The 21487-nt window shown below is 42.4% G+C and overlaps 1 protein-coding gene across 6 annotated transcripts in view; it reads right to left on the bottom strand.

Moving 5' to 3' along the window:
* The window catches only part of LOC113079370 (membrane-associated guanylate kinase, WW and PDZ domain-containing protein 1-like), a 141858-nt gene that overhangs the window by 60175 nt on the left and 60196 nt on the right, over nt 1–21487 (bottom strand). For 3 of the 6 annotated variants that reach the window (XM_026251622.1, XM_026251619.1, XM_026251621.1), the window contains exons 3-7: nt 14810–14929; nt 14297–14473; nt 2551–2737; nt 2248–2330; nt 140–205 (exon numbers count right to left, since the gene is read on the bottom strand). In XM_026251622.1, the coding sequence (XP_026107407.1) occupies nt 140–205; nt 2248–2330; nt 2551–2737; nt 14297–14473; nt 14810–14929 (633 nt within the window). The remainder of the gene's footprint in view (nt 1–139; nt 206–2247; nt 2331–2550; nt 2738–14296; nt 14474–14809; nt 14930–21487) is intronic. The other 3 variants (XM_026251623.1, XM_026251620.1, XM_026251624.1) reach the window with 3 other exon arrangements.

Here is a 21487-nt window from a genome sequence, read left to right as displayed (position 1 = left end):
CACACACACACACACACACACAGACAAACACTCACACACACAAACACACACACACACAGACAAACACACACACACACACACACACACACACACAATCCATGTAGAGAGAGTCATACTAACAAAGACTGAATAATCAAACCTGGCACAGGCGAGAGGAGAGACGTACCGAGATCATTGTCCAGCTCTTCTGTATGTACACCCTCTTCTCCAAGAGAAGAACACAGACAAGATGATACACACAAGTGTGAATATTTGAGGAACAATGACAGAATAACAGCACATCACAGAACACATCCACAGCATGCAGTACAAGTTCATCGGCAAGATCATGAACATACAACATTTACATCAGTACATGAAGACATCTGCATGGAAGGGCTTTTTGATTAAATCATTACCTTCAAATCATTATGGCCTTCAATGTTTGTCTGTACTTTTTAAAACTAGCTTCAGCTTTGCTAATTTCAACAACTGAGAAAGTGGAGTGGGGGTTGTGGGTAATATATGAGTGCAGAGAGCACTCACAGACACACACTTGTATGGCACTTTTGTCATTCTTTTATAATGTAATATGAATCACGACACCATCACTCTAATCTTGAGCATTATCCAAACATCTGAACAGGATTCAGATTGGACACATTTTCCAGTTCAATAAGCACATTAAACATCTCAGGAAATACATTCACATGTATGTTCATACAGTAGTATAGTTCTTACATAAGAACTACATATTTGTGACTAAAGTCCGTTTTAATACTTTCTTTAGGGGAAGTTGTGGCCTAGTGGTTAGAGAGTTGGACTCCTAACCCTAGTGTTGTGGTTTGAGTCTCGGGCAGGTAATACCACGACTGATGTGTCCTTGAGCAAGACACTGAACCCCTGATGCCCACTGCTCCAGGTGTGTGTTCACGGTGTGTTTGTGTTCACTGCTGTGTGTGAGTGCACTTTGGATGGGTTAAATGCAGAGCATGAATTGAGTATGGGTCACCGTACTTGGCTTTATGTCATGCCACATTCACTTGTCACTTTCACTTAATGCAAACTGCTTCATGGAAACTTTACTGAAATCAATGCTCTAGCTTGAGTATCTATGCATTTGTACTTTGAACACAGAGATGTGTTTGGAAATCTTTTTTCCTCATGAGATTCAGATTTTGATGTCGGGGTATGGCAGTAATGAACACTGCTGATGAAGGATGCCCTCTGCTGGTCAGAGACATCGCCTGTCCCGAGCCAAAACAGCATTCCTCAGGTCAGGCACATCTTCAGCGACTGGCTCAGCTATCTTCAGAACAAACTCTGTGACAGCAGAGCTCAAATAGCTCCAAAGCCCCTGCTGTCCACACTACAATATCTGAAGGCCCCATCAAGTTTCCAGCTGTATATGATTTACTGGACAAAGATTAAGGGTAAGGACTTTTGACATATTCCATTCATACCCAGTAAAGTAATTTTTATGGAATTTTACAAGTGTATTAATTTCTATTCAGGTCTAGAAATCACACTGTCAAAAGTCCCGTATATATCTAGCTTTTCCACCACTTTAAGGAATCCTGTTTCATCTGTCAAACATTTCAGCTATTTTATTAATTTTTACTCAGCTAGAGCGAAAGCTGGACGCTTTTGTCAATAATAGGGGATTTCCTGCAAGGTAATTTGTCCTACAGGGTGCTTCTCAAACAGAAGGCTACATATCTCGTCCACCACGTCATCAAACCTCACTGAAGGCCATCTCAGTCGGAAGGATCCTTCGTTTCGTGTCCTTCATTCAGCTGAATTTGAAGGATACATGGGAAGTATCCTCCACAACCTTCAGTCACCCACAATCCTTTGTACCCATTCCATTTCATGATAATAAACAGATGAAAACTGAGTCAGTACTTAGCTGGTCTGAATTTATTATGCATTCTAGCGTTTAATGCTGAGAAGGAGTCTAGCCAACAAGACTCTGAAGGACTGAACTAGGAAGGACGCAGGCTTTCGTTTGAGAAGCACCCATTACTCCTGTGAGTTCTGCTTGTGGACATTCTGCACGAGGGTGCTCTCCGGTGTCGAGTATGAATGAAATGTACATCACATGTTAGAATTTGTCATTTATGGTTTATGGTTATCATGGTATATTGAGACATCCAAATTTAACACAACAATGATTTTCCATTTTAAAATATCAGGATCATTGTCAATAGTGGTATCTGGCAGCACCCATACATGAGATGTGTTATGGTATGAGAGAGCGGCTCTTACCATCATCGTCACAGTCCTCCGGAGGTTTGTGCTGTTTGTCCTGACACCGAGGGTCCATCCATGAGGTGGTCTTTGTGTTGTGGCTATAAACAACAGCATCGCTGGTTATTTATATTTAAAAAATGAAACTGTAAGCAACACATTTTTGAAGTTTATGTTCTGACTGTGTCAAACCAGTCCTCACTGCAGATATAACACACGTTTAATGTGTTTCTCTTTCTGAAATGTGTGTGAATGATCTTCAACATGATAGTACTATGGTATTGGGTGAAGTGACGTGTGTTGACGTTATGCGGCTCATACTCGATGAAGTACATCTCTCCAGTCTCGGTGTAGGCCAGCTCCCAGTTGTCCGGCAGTGGTCCGAGAGGGTCCTGGTCCAGAGGAAGGCCTGGGGGGTTGGACGGCAGAGACGTGGTCATGTTGTTCAGCACATAGCTGGGGGCATTGTCTCGCACCACGCCATGCACGTCCGGCCGGCTGGAGTCTCCTGTACACAGTAGGGGAGAGGGGAAGAGACTACGAGCTAAGAACTCTGGGTAAAATACAGGAGAAAATGAGAGGAGACACAAGAGAACAGTCACAAACACATGCACACATACCCGAAGAGCTGGAGGAGCTACTCTAAATCCAAATAACACATTTTGGGGAAAACTGCATTAGATTCAATGTTTTTTATTAAACTGTTAATAAAACTAGCAAGCTAGCAGTCCGATACATTAAACACACATACATATTTTGGGTCAAATTATCCATGTTAATTTGATTTGTTTAGATTAATAATTTCTACTGATCATTTTTACTACTGAACTAAATTCAGACTGATTTAGTACAACGTCTATATTTAATGAAAAAATTCACAGCACACATGAAGATTGGGTAAAATAGTCCATATTGAATAAGACTGAACTATTTGACTGTTCCCGCAGGTCCTCAAAAATGTCTTCAATTTAAGGACACAAATTTAAGGATATAAAAACGTCTTCAGTGTCTTAAACTGTATAAAAAAAAGTTTTGTTTTACATTTGGAGACGGAAAGACAAGAATCGCGATGTGGATTAATGCTTTGATCGAGTAAATACAAAGGCGACATGGGAGTTTGTATGTGAATGAATCTGAAGGGAAACGACTGTCTTTAGAAACGTTTGATGGCATTTTCTTTTAATCGTTTCACCAGTGCTGCTTCCTTTACTGCCATTACTGGTCAAACCATTATATTTCTGACAGCACCTCCTGCTAGCAGAGAATGAAAGTGCATTCTCAATAATACCGCCTGTAGTTTGCTCAGATCAATGCAAATATGGACACAAGTTCTTATGCATCAAACATGTGTCACGGTTGGTAAACCGTGATCTCTGGGTTTTGCATTCTGTGATGAAGTCTGTGTGTTTCGCGTCTGCACTGATTAGCTTGTGGGCGTCCCCGTTAATTGTCATCAGCAGCAGCTGTCACTCATTACTCTCCCTTTATATAATGACTTGTCTCACGTCTTGTGTTTGTGAGAGCGTTGTTTCATGTCGGTAACTGTTCTTTGCTTTTGTGTTGTTCTGCGTCTGAATGTCCGTGTCTTCCCCCGGAACCTCATCCACTCATCGCAACCATCACAAGCATCACCACTTACCTTCGGCTCGATTTCCCGCAGTTCCTGTGCCATCCTCTCCTGCTGCCAACTCACCACCACCATCTGGATTACTCACCTCCTTCCACCATCTTGGATTATCGTCTTCCCGGCATTGTTTGTATTCTTGTTTGTTTTGTTTTTGTTGTCATTAAACCTTGTTCATACTCCCACTTGTTTCCAACTTGTCCTTCACCCAGTCGTCTCAGAACGCTCTCACCACCATGGAAGCAGCGAGCACCACCTCTTTGTCTGACTTTATCCAGCAGTGTCAACCGTATGGATCAGCAGCAGGAGAGCATGATAAACATCGGACGCGTGATCCAAGCGCTGGTGGCACAGGTGTCCGAGCTCACCCAGCAGATCCACCAGCTCACCTCTCCCACTGCGCCCATCGCACCGCTGCGCCGCCCGTCCCCCGGGAGATCCCCCAGGATCACTTCCGGTCAGAGCTGCGACTTCCAGTGCCAGAGAATTATTCCGGTGAGCCAACCTTCTGCAGAACTTTTCTTATTAAGTGTTCCATGCACTTTGCCTTGCAGCCCCGCACCTTTGTCACCGAGGAGTCGAAGGTTGCGTTCACCCTGACTCAACCTTCCGGCAAAGCCGCACTATGGGGGACAGCGGTGTGGGAGAACCAACATCCGTGTTGCGCCTCGTTCCACACCCTCTCGGAAGAGATGAGAAGGGTCTTCAATCGAGCCGCGGCCGGCAGGGAAGCCACCCACCAGCTCTCAGACCTACATCAAGGGACATCCTCTGTCACGGATTACTCCATCCAGTTCCGCACCCTGGCGGCCGCATGCCAGTGGAACGAGGCAGTGAAGTGGGATTGATTCCTGCATGGGCTGGCCGACCGTTTTCAGAAGGAGATCTACCTCCTCAAGCTGCCCCCTACACTCAACTGTCTTATCGACCTAGCCCTTCGAGTTGATGCCCAGATAATCATCTGGGTAGACAGACCAGTCCTACACGCCATCCCATCTCTCCGGAAAGGGGCCACTTGAGTCGAGAGAACACAGTCGGTTCCGTCGACGCCCACGAACCCATGCAGGTGGGTAGAGCTCAGCTGTCCCGGAGGGAGAGAGAGCAGCGGAGGTCCCAAGGACTGTGTTTATACTGCGGAGGCTCAGGACATTCCATCTATTCCTGCCCGGTAAAAGAGCCAGCCCGGTAGTAAAAATGAGGCTACTATCAGGTGGGATCTCCGCTGGGAAGTCCTCAACAACATCATCGACTCTCCTTCCGGTGAACCTGCATTGGGAGAATCACACACACACGACTGTCACACCCTTCTGGACTCCGGAGCCGAAGGAAATTTCAGCGACTCACTCTTTGCACGTCACCTGAACATTCCTGTCCTGCCTGTGTCTCTTCCCATCCATGTCACTGCACTCAACGGCCAGGAACTGCCTCACGTCACCCACTATACTGAACCCTTCCCTCTGCTCATTTCAGGCAATCATTGCGAAACCATATCCTTTTTTCTCATGGACTCCCCCATAGCTCCCATTGTCTTAGATCACCCCTGGTTAATGAAACATAATCCACGAGTGGATTGGGGTTCCAGCTCAGTCACATTGTGGAGTGAAAGTTGTCATGAGTCTTGTCTGGTTTCTGCTTGTCCTGTTGTCCCTGTCTCTGTCTTCCAGAAGGAGAACATGGTATTATCAAACGTGCCTGCAGAGTATCTGGACCTGAAGGAGGTGTTCAGTAAGTCCCGTGCTGCTTCTATTGCTCCACATCGTCCCTACGACTGTGCCATAGACTTAGTGGCAGGTAAGTCTCCGCCTAAAGGCAAATTATACTCCCTTTCTATTCCAGAGAGGAGGCCATGGAGAAATACATTTCTGATTCCTTGGCATCTGGGTTCATCCGCCCTTCCTCTTCTCCAGCGGGGGCGGGATTTTGTTTTGCAGGTAAGAAGGATGGTTCTCATCGACCTTGTATTGACTACCGAGAGCTGAACAACATTACGATAAAGAACACCTATCCATTAGCACTTATGTCTTCAGCTTTTGAGAGGTTACAGGAAGCATCCATATTCACAAAATTGGATTTACGTAATACTTATCATTTGGTCCGCATCAGGAAGGGGGATGAATGGAAAACCACCTTTAATACCCCTAGAGGGCACTTTGAATACTTGGTGATGCCATTCGGGCTCTCCAACTCGTTAATGACGTGTTAGAGATATGGTAGATCAGTTTATTTATGTTTACCTGGATGACATACTGATTTTTTCTTCATCTCTCCAGGAACATGTTCAACATGTCAGACGAATTGTCCAGAGGTTATTAGAGAATGGGCTTTTTGTCAAGGCGGAGAAATGCGTATTCCATGCACAGTCTGTTCCCTTCCTAGGGTATATCGTCTCGTCCGAGGTAATATGTATGGACCCTGACAAGGTTAAGGCTGTGATAGATTGGCCATCTCCAGATTCCCGTAAGGCCCTACAGCTGTTTCTGGGGTTCGCCAATTTCTATAGGTGTTTTATAAGCAATTTCAGCCAACTAGCCTCACCTCTGACGGCCTTGACCTCTCCCAGTACTCCGTTCAGGTGGTCTGACGCAGCTGAGACTGCATTCACTAACCTCAAAAGCTGCATCGTTTTGGCTCCCATCCTTGTGGCCCCTGACCCCACACGGCAGTTCATGGTGGGGGTCGACGCATCAGAGGTGGGGGTAGGAGCAGTGTTGTCTCAACGTGCTGCCTCGGACGATAAGGTACATCCATGCGCGTTTTTTTTCCCCATCGTTTATCTCCTGATGAACGCAATTATGACATTGGTAACAGAGAATTGTTGGCCGTCAAATTAGCTTTAGAGGAGTGGCGTCACTGGTTGGAAGGCTCAGGGGTACCTTTCATTGTTTGGACCGATCATTAGAATTTAGAGTACATTAGAACTGCCAAAAGACTCAATTCCAGGCAGGCTCGGTGGGTACTTTTTTTCGGTCGCTTTAATTTTACTTTATCGTACCGCCCGGGTTCCAAAAATGTCAAACCCGATTCTTTATCACGTCTTTTTGATCCCTCCGCCCGCCCTGTGACTCCCAAATGTATTTTACCTGAGAAAGTAGTGGTGTCAGCACTCGTATGGGAGGTCGAGTCACAGGTCAAGACAGCCTTAGAAGGGGTAACGTTCATGTCCGAAGTCATTCAGTGGGGTCACTGCTCTAATGTTGCTTGTCATCCAGGGATAAGTCGAACTAATGGGTTAGTTAAACAAAGATCTATGGTGGAGTTTGCTCACAATTCGTTACCAGTGTCAGCCACGGGCCTTTCTCCGTTCCAGTGCAGCTTAGGTTACCAGCCACCAGTTTTTCCCAGTCTGGAATCTGAAGTCGCGGTCCCCTCCGTTCACGCGTTTGTCCAGAGGTGCCACCGCACCTGGACCAAAGCCCGCAAGACTCTAAGGCCGATCGCCACCGGTCAAAGCCTCCCGTTTACATCGTGGGTCAAAAAGTGTGGCTTTCTACCAATAACATTCCTCTGCGATCCGTATCTAGCAAGTTAGCTACCAAATTTATTGGCCCGTTTACTATCACCAAGATCATTAGTCCAGTGACAGTCTGCCTCAAACTACCTCCAGCGTACAGGAAGATACATCCTGCCTTTCATGTTTCCAAAATTAATCTTGTGTTTTATGCACGTATTAATCCGCCTACTCCGGTTCCCCCGCCGCCACGTCTCGTAGATGGGGAACCGATTTATTTGGTTAATCGCATTCTGGACTCGAGACAGAGGGGGCGAGGATTCCAGTACCTGGTGGACTGGGAAGGTTACGGTCCAGAGGAGAGGAGTTGGGTACCTGCTAGGGACATTTTGGATCACTCCCTTATTGATGATTACAATCAGCAGGTAGGCCCTTCTGGGAACTCCAGGAGGTGTTCTTAGAGGGGGGGTACTGTCACGGTTGGTAAACCGTGTTCTCTGGGTTTTGCATTCTGTGATGAAGTCTGTGTGTTTCGCGTCTGCACTGATTAGCTTGTGGGTGTCTCCGTTAATTGTCATCAGCAGCAGCTGTCACTCATTACTCTCCCACTATATAATGGCTTGTCTCACGTCTTGTGTTTGTGAAAGCGTTGTTTCATGTCGGTAACTGTTCTTTGCTTTTGTGTTGTTTTGCGTCTGGATGTCCATGTCTTCCACCGGAACCTCATCCACTCATCGCAACCATCACAAGCATCACCACTTACCTTCGGCTCTATTCCCGTCAGTTCCTGTGCTATCCTCTCCTGCTGCCAACTCACCACCACCATCTAGATTACTCACCTCCTTCCACCATCTTGGATTATCGTCTTCCCAGCATTGTTTGTATTCTTGTTTGTTTTGTTTTTGTTGTCATTAAACCTTGTTCATACTCCCACTTGTTCATACTCGCACTTGGAAGCTAATGTGCCCTCTAACAATCTAGACAATTAAGATATATATTGATATATTTTAAATTAATATAATAATTTACATTACTCATCCCTTTTATTAAAAATGGCTTAAAAGCTGAAATGTGATGTTTATCATATTTTTTTACTTGTATCTGAACTGTAAATTTATGGATTAATTTGTTACCACAGACATTGCCCTACACTCATGTGGTGTTAATTTTATAGAAGGTCGGGCAAAGGGTGACAAAAAGCCTTTGATTGTTAAAACTCCTGCAGATACCCTGTTAATAGTGAAATAAAATTCCTTCCTTAATATTTGTTTTTTGAAAATGTTTTTGAATGATTTTTAACTCCTATCCAATCTTCTTTTTCTTTTTTGGGGGGTGGGGCGTGGGGGTTATTATTTATTTATTTGGGCTAGTTAAATTTAGTTTTAGCTATCAAAATCTGAATAGTTCCTGTCTGAAGAGCTACCAGGGATTTGTAAATCTGGCAAGCCCTGACATTAATAATCAGCTGATCTTCATCTGTTGTGCTGCTCGCAGTGCATTCAGTGCATTCACCCACAGTCTGAGCCTCGGTCTCACGCCCAACACTTTCAGAAGGCCGGATCATACTGCTCTGGTCTGCTATCCAGGACTGCAGCGAGTCGAAAGCTGAGCTGAGTGCTAATATCCAGCTAGCGGGACACATTCAGAGTCTTTAAAGACCAAAAAACTCTCAGATAACCTTGAACCAGCGGAGACCCCTCATAAAATTAAGCTTCCCTAAACCAGCCTTACCGTACAGTATTTAGAAACTGCTGTCACACTGTCAGACAAAATTTTGCCATTCCGTTTAATTTATTTTCACAGGTCTGTAGAGGATCTGAGTGGGTTTGGACAGTCATCATCACAGTTTTACAGAAATCCTCAAATACTGTTCACATGTTGGGGTCAGGGCACTTCAAAACATACTTACATTTTCTCAGAAGCAAATGAAGGCTAATAACTTGCAGTAGTTTATAGTGTCTACTGTAGATCAGTGATCTGCTCTGAATCCATGCAGTTTTTAATCTCTCCTTCACCTGAACGAACAAATACAATTCAGATTTTAAACAAGCAAACAGAAAAAGATGTGAAAGAGCCCACTTCAGCTTCCAAGAGCAGTGTTCTGTGTGCACAGGGCACATGCAGAGAGATGCGTCTTAAAGTGTTTGAACACTGAAATGTGCCTCTTATTGCTCTTGTAACAACAAATACATTCAAAATGATGTCAAAACACCCGTCTTGGAGAGTATCCTCAATTTTTTTTTAATAATTTTTCATAATTTTCATTTATGTCTGAAGTAAAAGTAAACAGTGGAAAAACCACTCACTGCTCTTGTAGTTTTAACAATAATTAATCCACAGTCAAACTTAAATATATTCAGACACCAGATGTAATATTAAAAAAATAAAAAAATGACTAGAGGGTGCAGGGCACTATGGTTTACTTATGTGAGTACAGCTAAATAAAATAAACTGACATATTATACCCCCCAAAAAATCTTTATACAGTGGACTACCATTAAAAAAATAATAATAAAATAAAAGGGACCAAATTTTGACCTGACCATGTTTAGTATTTTTTCTTTAATTGTTAATGCAACCTTTTACACCACAGACTAAACAAAATAAGCATCGCTTGATAATTGGTCAACAAAATATTTGACAGTTATAAATATTGTCATAAGAGTTGTCTAAATTTTTGGTTAATTGTAATTCATTTCATACAATTCTAAGTTATCTGACATTATTAAGATTAATTTATTCTGACAGTTTAACTTTGAGTTCTTGTCATATTGTATCACTATCACCAAATAAACTGTGATAATGTGAGAAATGTTAACGGTATCAGAATACATTTTGGTTTGACTGTATATATATATTATTTATCCTTTATTTAACCAGGTAAAATCAGTTGAGAACAAGTTCTCATTTACAACTGCGACCTGGCCAAGATAAGGCAGAAACAGTGTGACAACACAGAGTTACACATAGAAATAAATAAAGTATCCAATCAACAAACCAATCCCTATACAACATACAAACGTAATACAAAGAACAATATAATGATGTAGCCTACACATATACACTAAGGAAACCTTAAGAGCTTAAAGCGGAAAATAAAATATAAAAAATCTATAATGCGCCATAACAGGGCTGCTAACAAGAGCAGGAATCAGTAAATAATTTTGAAATCTGATGCTTAAAGTTACCAAGGGAGATCGGTACTTCTATTTTTAAAGATTTTTGCAATTCATTCCAGTCGTTGGCAGCAGAGAACTGGAAAGAAAGGCGGCCAAAAGAGGACTTGACTTTGGGAATGACCAAAGAAATATACCTTTCTAGCACACGTATTACGAATTGAAGTTGCTACCATAACCAGTGAGTTGAGATATGGAGGGGATAAGCCTAATAAAGACTTATAGATGACCAGGAGCCAGTGAATTCGGCAACGAGTATGTAGTGAGGGCCAGCCAATAAGGGAATAAAGATTGCAATGATGAGTAGTGTATGGTGCTTTAGTGACAAAACAGATAGCACTGTGATAAATTACATCCAGTTTACTTAGTAGAGTTTTAGAGGCTATTTTGTATACAACATCACCAAAATCAAGGATCGGTAAGATGGTAAGCTTTACAAGGGCATATTTGGCGGCATAAGTAAAAGAGGCTTTGTTACGATATAAGAAACCGATTCTAGATTTAATTTTCGATTGTAAATAATTAATATGAATCTGAAAATTAAGTTTATTGTCTAACCAGACACCTAAATATTTATAGGAGTCCACTTTTTCTAATTCGGTCCCGTCAAGAGTAGTAAGGATAATCGGATGAACAGCTATGGGCAGTGTACGATTAAAAAGCATGCATTTAGTCTTATTAGCATTTAAAAGCAGTTGAAGGTCAAGAAAGGCATGTTGTATGGCATTAAAACTAAGTCTAAAGAGGGTCCCGATGTATATAAAATGGTATCGTCTGCATATAAATGGATTAACGAATCACCAGCAGCACTAGCAACCTCATTGATATATATAGAAAAAAGGGTTGGCCCCAGAATTGAACCCTGAGGCACCCCCATTGAGACTGCCACAGGACTGGACAACATGTCCTTTGATCTTACACACTGAACTCTGTCTAAAAAATAATCTGAGAACCAAGCAATGCATTCTCTTGAGAAACCAAGGTTATTAAGTCTGTCAATAAGAACACAATGATTGACCTAGTCAAAAGCCTTGGCAAGATCAATAAAGACGGCTGCACAATAATGTTTACTATCGATAGAGGTTATGACATCATTAAGTACCTTTAGCGTGGCAGAAGTGCATCCATGACCAGCTCTGAAACCAGATTGCGCGGCTGAGAATAAATGGTGGAACTCAAAATATTTTATAATCTGTTTATTAATTAGGCTTTCGAAAATGTTCGCAGAACATGGCAGAATAGATATAGGTCTGTAACAATTTGGGTCTAAAGTGCCTCTCCCTATAAAGAGGGGGATGACTGCGGCAGCTTTCCAATCTTTGGGAATCTCACATGATACCAACGAGAGATTAAATATGGTGCTAATAGAACTTCAAATGCTGCGGGAAACTGGGCGGAGATGTTTTTATTCTCCATAGACTTTACAGTGTCCCAGAACTTTTTAGAGTTAATACTAAGAGGTGAAAATTTCTGTTTAAAAAAACAAGCCTTAGCTTTTCTAACTGACTGTGTGTATTTGTTCCTGATTTCCCGAAAAAGTTGCATATCTCGGGGACTTTTTGATGCTAATGCAATGTGCCACAAGATGTTTTTTTGTTGATTTAGAGCAGTCAAGTCTGGGGTAAACCAAGGACTATACCTATTTTTGGTTCCCAGTTTTTTAAAAGGAGCATGCCTATTTAATATAGTTAAAAAAGTATTTTTAAAAAGAAACCAGGCATCATCTCCTGATGGAATGAGTTCGATACCATTCCAAGGTACCCGAGACAGATCGAATAAAAAAGCCTGTTCACAGAAGTGTTTTAAAGAACGTTTGACAGTTATGAGGGGTGATCGTTTGACCACAAACCCATTACGAACACAGGCAATTATGCAGTGATCGCTCAGATCCTGGTTAAAAACAGAGGAGGTATAATTGGAGGGCATATTAGTCAGAATGATATCTATGATAGTACCCGCATTTACTGATTTAGGATTGTATCTAGTGGGTTCATTGATGATTTGTGTAAGATTGAGAGCGTCTATCCTAGATTGAAGAGCAGCCGGGGTATAGTGAGTCGTGGGTTCAATGACGGTAAAAATAAATGTTGGGTAATAAAAAGAGAGATTACATCTCTGGAAACACCAGTTAATCTTGATGAAGTCTCCACATATGTAGGGGGTATAACAAATGGACAATTAAAGATTTGTTGAGAGGGGCTGTGGACTCTACATTGAATAAAAACAGTGATAGCTAGCCTAAACAATAGCATACCAGACATGTTGAGACAGATAATCAAAGTAGGGCCTTGCAGGGCCTAGCAAATAAACAAACAGACCTGCAAGCGTCAATAGTGAAGCTGAGAAATTAGCGTCCAATAAGCAGCAAAAAAGCAACAGTTTGATGGGCAATGCAGTAGAAGATTGCGAGGCAGAGCGTCTAGCAGCCAAAGGCTGACAGGCATCAGCTTTAACACCACGCACGCCGCCAAATCAGTCACCACAGGTTTGCAGAGCTCCGCGCCGACAACAGAAAGGTCCAGGCAGGCCAAGAAGGCAAAGCCGCTAAGACCCGAGCCAACCAGGCCGAGCACAACAGACAAGCTCCAACGACCACGCCCGCAGACCAACCGGGATGGTGCGGCGACAGCAGAGGGTCCAGGCAGGCCAACGTAAGTAGAGCTGCTATGGCCAGGGCTACCGGGCCGGGGATAACAGACTAGACTTCAAGACCATGCCAGCAGATCAACGGTAATGGGTCAGCAGGGCTCCGCGCCAACAACAGAAGGTCCAGGCAAAGCAACAAGACGAAAACTGCGATGATATTAGTAAATCCACAGATGCAGATGAAAAGCACAATCTGACATGTGCTGATTTGGTAGCGGTGAAAAACGCTAGTAAAATCAAACAAAGACCAGTAACTAGTTTGCAAACTAGCCAGCAGGCAATTAAAAATAAAATATATATGAAAAGACAAACTAATTCAAACTTTAAAAACCCTTCACACAAAAACATGTCAGCACTGTTGCGCCATCTTGGATCACTGATCACCAAATGACAACGTTTGTTTACAGTGAATACTATGCAGTGCTATTTTACCTTTATTTATCCGGTTTCTGTACCTGGACACCTACAACCCTGAAAAAACTTAAACATTGTGTAAACAGCACAAATAAAGAAATAGGATTAACATAAAAATTAAACAATTTCAAACAGGGCCCACTGGTTCAACCTTCACCGGGCCCCGCAAACACCAGCTATGGCCCTGTTTCAGACTTAACATTTCCAGTTAGCTCCTTTGGCATATTTTGTAGATATCCCACAAGCCCCTGCACAAGTGTGTGTCCCTCAGCTTCTACAGATGGAAGTGGCTCTGAAATGTTTTCTGAAGTCTTTTACTGAAATCATCAATGTCATTTGTGTTCTACCTTCTTAAAAACCATCAAGTTAATCAAAATTGTGTGATATTGTGAATGCACTGAATATATGCACACTGCCGCTCAAAAGTTTGGGATCAGTATGATTCTTATGTTTATTTTTTATATTATTTTCAAAGTGAGGAGCATAAAAATCCTAAAAAATAATACTGATCGTCGTGTATATCACACAGCTAAAACAGAGTTCAATTTACACACATCAAATTTTGTTAACCCTTACCCTAAAATATGCAATATGTAGTAACAGTCGAAATATTTAATCCAGTAACAAACTTAAACTCTAGTAAAAATGTTCTCACACACACAGAAATATGCCTGCTTGATCTCAGCTTGTGATCTGATCATTCACACACACTCACACAAAGATAATGAGAGCCCCATCAGAATTCAGACAGACACACACCTGTAAACGTGTTGTTCATTTCTGCATCCTCCTGCAGCGCTGTACGCTCTACTCCTGCATGCTGCATACGATCGCAGCACTTCTGGGAACCAGTGCAATTGTCTCGCAAAGCATCATGGGAAATCACTGTCCTTCTGAGAGGCTGGATGGGTGGCTTGGGGGTCCCATAATAGTTACCTAGGCAACCAGGAACCCATTAACATGCTTGAAAAGAAAGAGGGACAGAAAGCATGACAGAGAAAGAGAGAGAGAGACACACACACACACACACACACACACACACACACTCAGCTCAATCCACGTGTGAGTTTACTCTAACACTGACGCTAGAGTTTGGTGGAAGTTTTTCAGAGACTATAACATACTGTCTAACAGTGTTAGACAAACTTTCACACAGGACCGGAAGCAGCTTGAAGATAATACTGAATTCATAGTTCTGTCAGTATTTTTGGGCAGGTGCTACATTGTTCTCACGGCAGCCCTTATGTGAGCTGTTTACAGTGTCTGACATACCGTCATATGTTCCTATCTCTAGCAGTCCTCCGCTCTGCTCCAGCTTCAGGAAATCCTCCACGGACAGGAAGTTGTAGTCCACACCATGAAGCTCCCCGTCACGAGGAGGACGGGTCGTACCTGCATGAGAAACACGTAGAGGGTCAAATCTCCTAACAGCTGTCAGGGAACAGCATTTAAGAGATGTGACAGCATGCAAAGAGAGCTTCCACAGCTAGACATGTCTGAGTTCATGTTCCTACACAAAGGATGCTTCAGGCCTAACGTCCTTTTGCCGTTTATAACATTTGCCTTCTCACCAGCCTAACACAGGCATACAGACTGATCAGATGTGACTCAGCTATCAGGAAACTCAAGACACATCATGCTGATTAATCACGATCTGTGCAGAGAACAGAGTCATAACACACCAAGCGCACATGCATCACTCTTACTCATATAAGCCAAAGTCATCAAGGTTTCATGAAATCCATTAGTACTGTGAGAAAAGTTCAAGGCTCCATGAAGAATGTACGTGTTATCTTTTACACTACCAAGAGGTTTTAAATTCAGCAGTTGTCACACAAATTACATTTTCTCTCATACGTGATACAGTTATGGCAGTAAATCACTTTCACATATGCTTGACCACTACAGTTAAAAGTCACATCTTTCAAAAGGCCATCTTGTTCTATTAATATTTGTTCTGAATTTCCTAATTAATCAAACCTCAGCGTCTTAACTCAGCACTGTCTAATTATGTATGTGACTAAACCAAAAACCTGCATTTTCATGGACTACTAAAAACAACAATCTCAACAAACATGTTACTTATTAAATCAGTGTTTTGAAGATATAAAATGTCACTGGAGGGATCTGGACCCAGAGCTCTAACCACTACTGTGCTGAAAATAAGTCATTTTTAATTAACATATAAAGTGTGATTGCATCAATTGATAATTGCTATTAATAATGTTCATCCTCTGGTTGACTACGTCTTGTATTAATTTTTCTGAAATATCCTGTCATACGTGCACTAACTGAAAGTCAACACTTATAAGCAACTACTAAATATTGTAGAAAGAAAACATTTCTGTAAAGTTGCTTTGCAATGATTTGTATCGCAAAAAGGGCTATACAAATAAACTCTAATTGAACTGAACTGAATAAAAAATTTATAAAAGTATCCAATGCAGGACTGAAGAAAAGTGTGATGAGTGTGGCGGGGCCGAGGGCCGTGGGAACAGGAGCGAGGCCGGTGGAGTGATTGGAAATCAGCGACACCTGCGACACTCACCGGTCTCGAGTCCCACGGAGGAGATGGAAGGATATAAAACTGGAGCGATGACCATGAAGGACGAGAGAGGACTGGGCCTGGGTTTTAGTTGTGTTTGGTTGAGGGGCTGATGTGCTGTTTTGTGTTTATTTTGTAATTAAAATCTTATTTAATTGTCCGCCGGTTCCCGCCTCCTTCCACAAAATATAGTCCAGGTCTGATCCTCTCTCACTCTTCACTGTCGTAGCTCCTCTTTTATCCTTCTGATCTCCTCCGTGGGACTCGAGACCGGTGAGTGGAGCAGGTGTCACTCATTTCCAAATCACTCCACCGGCCGCGCTCCGTTCCCACGGCTCTTGGACCTGCTTCTGTGTGGCGGAGAACTGTTGGGTGAAGCTCTCCACCACGTCACCGAAGAGGTGCTTGTCGGACTCCCTCATATCTGCCAGGGTAAGCCAAAGGTGGCGTTCCTGGACCACTAAGGCAGACATTGTCTCATTCATGAACTGCACAGTGACTTTCGTTGCCTGTAGGGCAAGGTCCGTCGCAGTGCGCAGTTCCTGCATCAAACCCGAGTCAGAACTACCCTCGTGCAGCTGCTTTAATGCCTTGGCCTGGTAGACCTGTAGGAGGGCAGAGGAGGCCTGTCCAGCAGCCCCGTAAGCCTTGGCCATCAGTGCGGATGAGAGCTTACAGGTCCTGGACGGGAGGCGTGGATTACCCCGCCAGGCAGCTGTGCTTTGTGGACAAAGCTGCATAGCAATAGCATGCTCAGCTGTGGGGATCTCCACATACCCCTTAGCTGCACTGCTGTGGCTGCCGGTGGGTGCTGAAGATCGGCGTGCGGCAACCCCAAGAACCAATCATCCAGCCTCGAATGTTCAGGAGATGGAGGTGCCGTCCGTGGCAACCCGACGCTCTCGGCGGCCCGGGCAAGCATAGCAGTCAACTCTAGATCTGACTCGGGCAACACCACTCTCCCAGAATCTTCATCTCCAGAGCCTAGCTCGTCCCCCGATACAGTGATCGACATCAGGTCATCTGCTGGTGGGCCGGATGAAGTGCTGAGCTGGAAGACTCGCTTGGCGGGGAAGCCCTCACTGTAATCTTCAAATCACCCTGGCCATGAGCCGAAGTATCCCTCCTCTTGAAGCAGGAACTAGAACGGGGCATGGGGAGGGGGACTCCTCCTCGTTTGATATAGAGGAGCCTTGAACGTAACATCGCGATGGTCATATTCCAACAAGGAGAACATGACTCATCCACGAATGCTGACTCAGCTCGCTCAAGATGCAGCGATCGTGACCATCAGATGGAGCCAGGAAGCAACCACATCCAGAAACATTCAGCTCTGGATCTGACTCGGGCAACAACACTCCCCCAGAAGGAGACAATGCAGCGGGATGAAGTCCTGGGTCCCGCCCTGTCCGAGGCACCAGCACACGTGATCACCAGGGCAAGGCTGATCCACATGAGAATGGGAAGCTGCAGCACGCTGAGAAAAAGCAGCACTGGCAACCCCCGCTGACGCGCCATAATCACAACACTTGTCAAAAAACTGTCTTGACCACACTCTGCTCAGGAAGCTGAAGCCTCGGCTCAGAAGCGAAAAGCTGAATGTGCGACTTCATGCAATCTCCTTTTATACCAGCGATGCAAACCTCACACGGCAATATTCATTGGCTTGTTTTGTTAACACTCGAAGGTGATTCGTCTCTCTAGTGAAATCCCCAATTTCATCAGTCACTGACGTAACGTTGAACATGACCGACTGAAAGGGAACAACATTTTGAAGAATAGCAATTTTTTCTAGGATTTAAAACCAGGGCAATTATCAAATGAGTTAGAGGGCAGAAAGATAGGTTGAGCATATCCAGTGTGGTGCCTGAGCATATAAACAGTGCTGATATCTGAAACCTGCGTCTGCCTGCTGTCACTGCAGAGCATCGTCTGTCCAAACACATCCCAACATCTGCTGCTCTTAACCCTGTCATGTCTGTGTGTGTGTGTGTGTGTGTGTTTGGGGCATGGGTGGGTGAGTGTGTGTGTTATATATACAAACATATATATATATTAACTCAACAGTTTCAAGATGTTGCACTCATTAAAACTGACTGGTTAGGGTTTTGTTTTTTACATTTTTGAAAGATTAGAGACTGGAATTAGTGAGGAGGTGATTCAAGGACAAACTATTGGGAACCAACTACTTTAAAGTATAACACATTTAATACTTACATATTACAAACATTGACAAGTGGAGAGAGAGCAGAGGTGGTGTGTGGAAATAAAGGTGTTCAAGTGAGGGAACAGTTCACAAATCCAGCAGATCCAGTTAACAAAGTACTTTCAAATTGGAAACTGAAGAAACAGTGTTATTTAAGGAGAATCTCTCCATGAGTGGAAACAGACCAAGCAAGCACACACACACACACACACACACACACACACATACACTGTTCATGTCACTGAGGGAACAAGGCAAACTCACGCAGAGACACGAGCTGAAGAGAAGATCGCTGTTTGTTAATTATTTACAGTATTCACACAGATCTAAACACTATTAAGAAACACCAACAAAACAGACCAAAAACAGACATGATCACATCTGAACACGTCACATATTAACAATCAAAAACAATTAACTTTGCATGTACGTGCAGTAAGTTGCAAAGTTACTGATAGTTAGTAGAATGCTTAAAGTGTTTACTTTAACCTGCAGTGGTTCCCAACCTTTCATTTTCCTTTCATATGATACACCCGAGTTAAGAGACATAAATGACATGCTTTGAGAATCCCAGTGGTCTGTGTGGGCTGGACATTACAGTCCTGCTGCTGCCTGCTCCTGCTAAACATGTGCGTCTGCAGGTACAGGATTCTCAATCCGCACAGAAGAGTTCACTTCCATGCCGCTCTGAGCACCTAGTTTGTTCTGTGATTTGGTTTGAAGCAGTTATTTTATAAAGTAGTATGAATTATACAACTTGTCACAGCATCATTTTGTTACTCTAACACAGTGGAGACTGAGGCTACGTTCATACGTCAGTATTTGGGATAGAGTCAAGCTGTATTCCTTAACAGTTACCATAGCGACAGTGACCAAATTAATATAAAAGATGGATTAACTGACCCTAACATTAAACACATAAAACATTAATTTAATGTATCTTTAAATTATTGAAAATTAACTTAACTTTTTGGTAAACAAAGGGGATTTACTATTAAAAATAAAACATGGAAGAAATGTTGTGTGATTAAACCTTAAAAAATAATAATGTTTGATTTTATTTTTATTTTTGGTAGTAGGCTATTCTGCTGAACAATAGTCTTTAACAGGACTTTTATTCTGACGGGTTGACGTACCTTTACAGTTCTGTGTATGTGATGTGACGCTAGTTTTCCTCAAATCCAACGGTCAGATGCTCAAGTGCCTGTCAGAGCAGTTCTGGAGATGTTGTTCTTGTGTTCACGTCCTTATTTAGTGAGACAGCAGACGCTGAAATCACCGGAGCGCAGACGTGTCAAGTAAGGAAGTACAAATACTTAGTTACTGTACTTAAGTAGAAATTTGGGGTATCTATACTTTACTTGAGCAATTATTTTTCAGCCGACTTTTTACTTCTAATTCTTACATTTTCAAGCAAGTATCTGTACTTTCTACTCCTTACATTTTAAAAATAGCTTCGTTACTGCTATTTCATTTCGGCTTGTTTTCATTCCGCCTTGTCACCATTCAAAAAAAAAAAACCTATCCAGATAAATCGCGCTATCCGGATGGAGTGAATTTGATTGTGGTTGGATGGGAAGTATAAACAGATACCATTCCGACACCCTATTGGTTTGTAACTTACGCGATCCATCGCACCTGCACGTGACACAAATCACCTCACACTCCAGCAAGGACATAGACAGTTTTGGGTTCGTTTATCAAAAAATATATTTCTTAAAAGAAGGGTTAGGTATGGAACCGGTATCCGATCACCTCAGAGTTAGTCCGCTTAAATTTCATATGAAACCGGCGTCAGACCGGTCTCTTCTCCGTCTTTCATCGCGCTCTTCAATCCGCAGACCGCGGAGGAGCAGCGCGAGCTCAAACAGAGACAGAGGACATAAGGTATGTGTTTACCGATAGATTGTTAGAATCTGTATCTGTATCATAAATACAGTTTACAAAAGTCACTAAGAAGCTGTCGCTTTCTCATCTACTGTAAAGTTTTCGCTTGTCACAGCCGTTTCCTCCAGCGAAAATCTAGCCCTTAACACATATGAACGAACACATAAGACTACTTTAATTACACTTATTTAAATATACTTATTGTACTAAATATACTTGTTAATTTAACCATAAGTACTTTATACATACACCAGCTAATGTGCAAAAGTCTTAGGTACGTTAGTATTTTCACTTAAAAGAATGGTGTTCGGCTATTTATATATTTTGCTGTAGAGTGTCAGTAGAAAAAATCAGTTTACTTTCCAAACAATCATTTTGCCGTTGTCAAACTGCTTGTGCATACAAAATCGCACTAGATTATTATTACAATTAATGGCAAACTGATATTTCCTAGGGACACACTACAGCAAAAGATATAAATAACTGGCTTAAAACCCTTTTTTGGGGTGAAAATACTAATGTGCATAAGACTTTTGCACAGTACTGTATTTTACAAACGACATTGTTGCTACTTTATAAAGAATGAGCATATAGTAATTCACAGAACTGATTTAAGACAGTGACAGACAGCACTCATCTTAACTAAATATCAGAGTGATTGACAGAGATACAGTAGAAACATTATGTGTGGTTTTGTATTAAATAATGACCCAGATTGTGAAATACATTTATTAGCCTTAGATTAAGGGAAGCACAACTTGGGAAATGAGAGCATCCAAGGTGAAAGGTATGGATTTATTTAAAATATTTGTACTGTTCTTTAAAGTTATCCATAGTTTTTTTTTTTTTTTAGGTTCTTTTTTTTAAAGTATCGGTTCAGGCACCGTTTAGGCGCCTGTACTGTTTTAAAAGTATCGAAAAGGCACTGGACCCTATTTAAAAGTTATTATTTCTCACTGGCTCATTTACCAAATGGGTGCTTTCTCTTCGTCCTCCACAAATAAAGCTTGTGATAAATGTTGTGATATCTAGGCTATACCAACTTTGTAACTTAACATAGCATACGTATGTACCGAATACAGGAAGCTATCAATCAAGAAGGTATCAGGATTATGAGTTAATTTTCATTTTTAGTTTTTGATTAATCACTTGGATTAATCATTCATTTTGACAGCACTATAATGTTTACTGTAAATAGACAACCATACAAGTGTAATTGTCACTAAGCCTGCACTGATGTTCTTGTCCATTGTCCTCGCAGATTCCTGCAGCTAAGCTTGGATCTACATTTACATTCCATTAAAGGTTATTG

The sequence above is a fragment of the Carassius auratus genome, unplaced genomic scaffold, assembly GCF_003368295.1.
Source record: "Carassius auratus strain Wakin unplaced genomic scaffold, ASM336829v1 scaf_tig00027845, whole genome shotgun sequence".
NCBI classification, from domain to species: Eukaryota; Metazoa; Chordata; class Actinopteri; order Cypriniformes; family Cyprinidae; genus Carassius; species Carassius auratus.
This window is presented reverse-complemented; position numbering and strand designations above follow the sequence as displayed.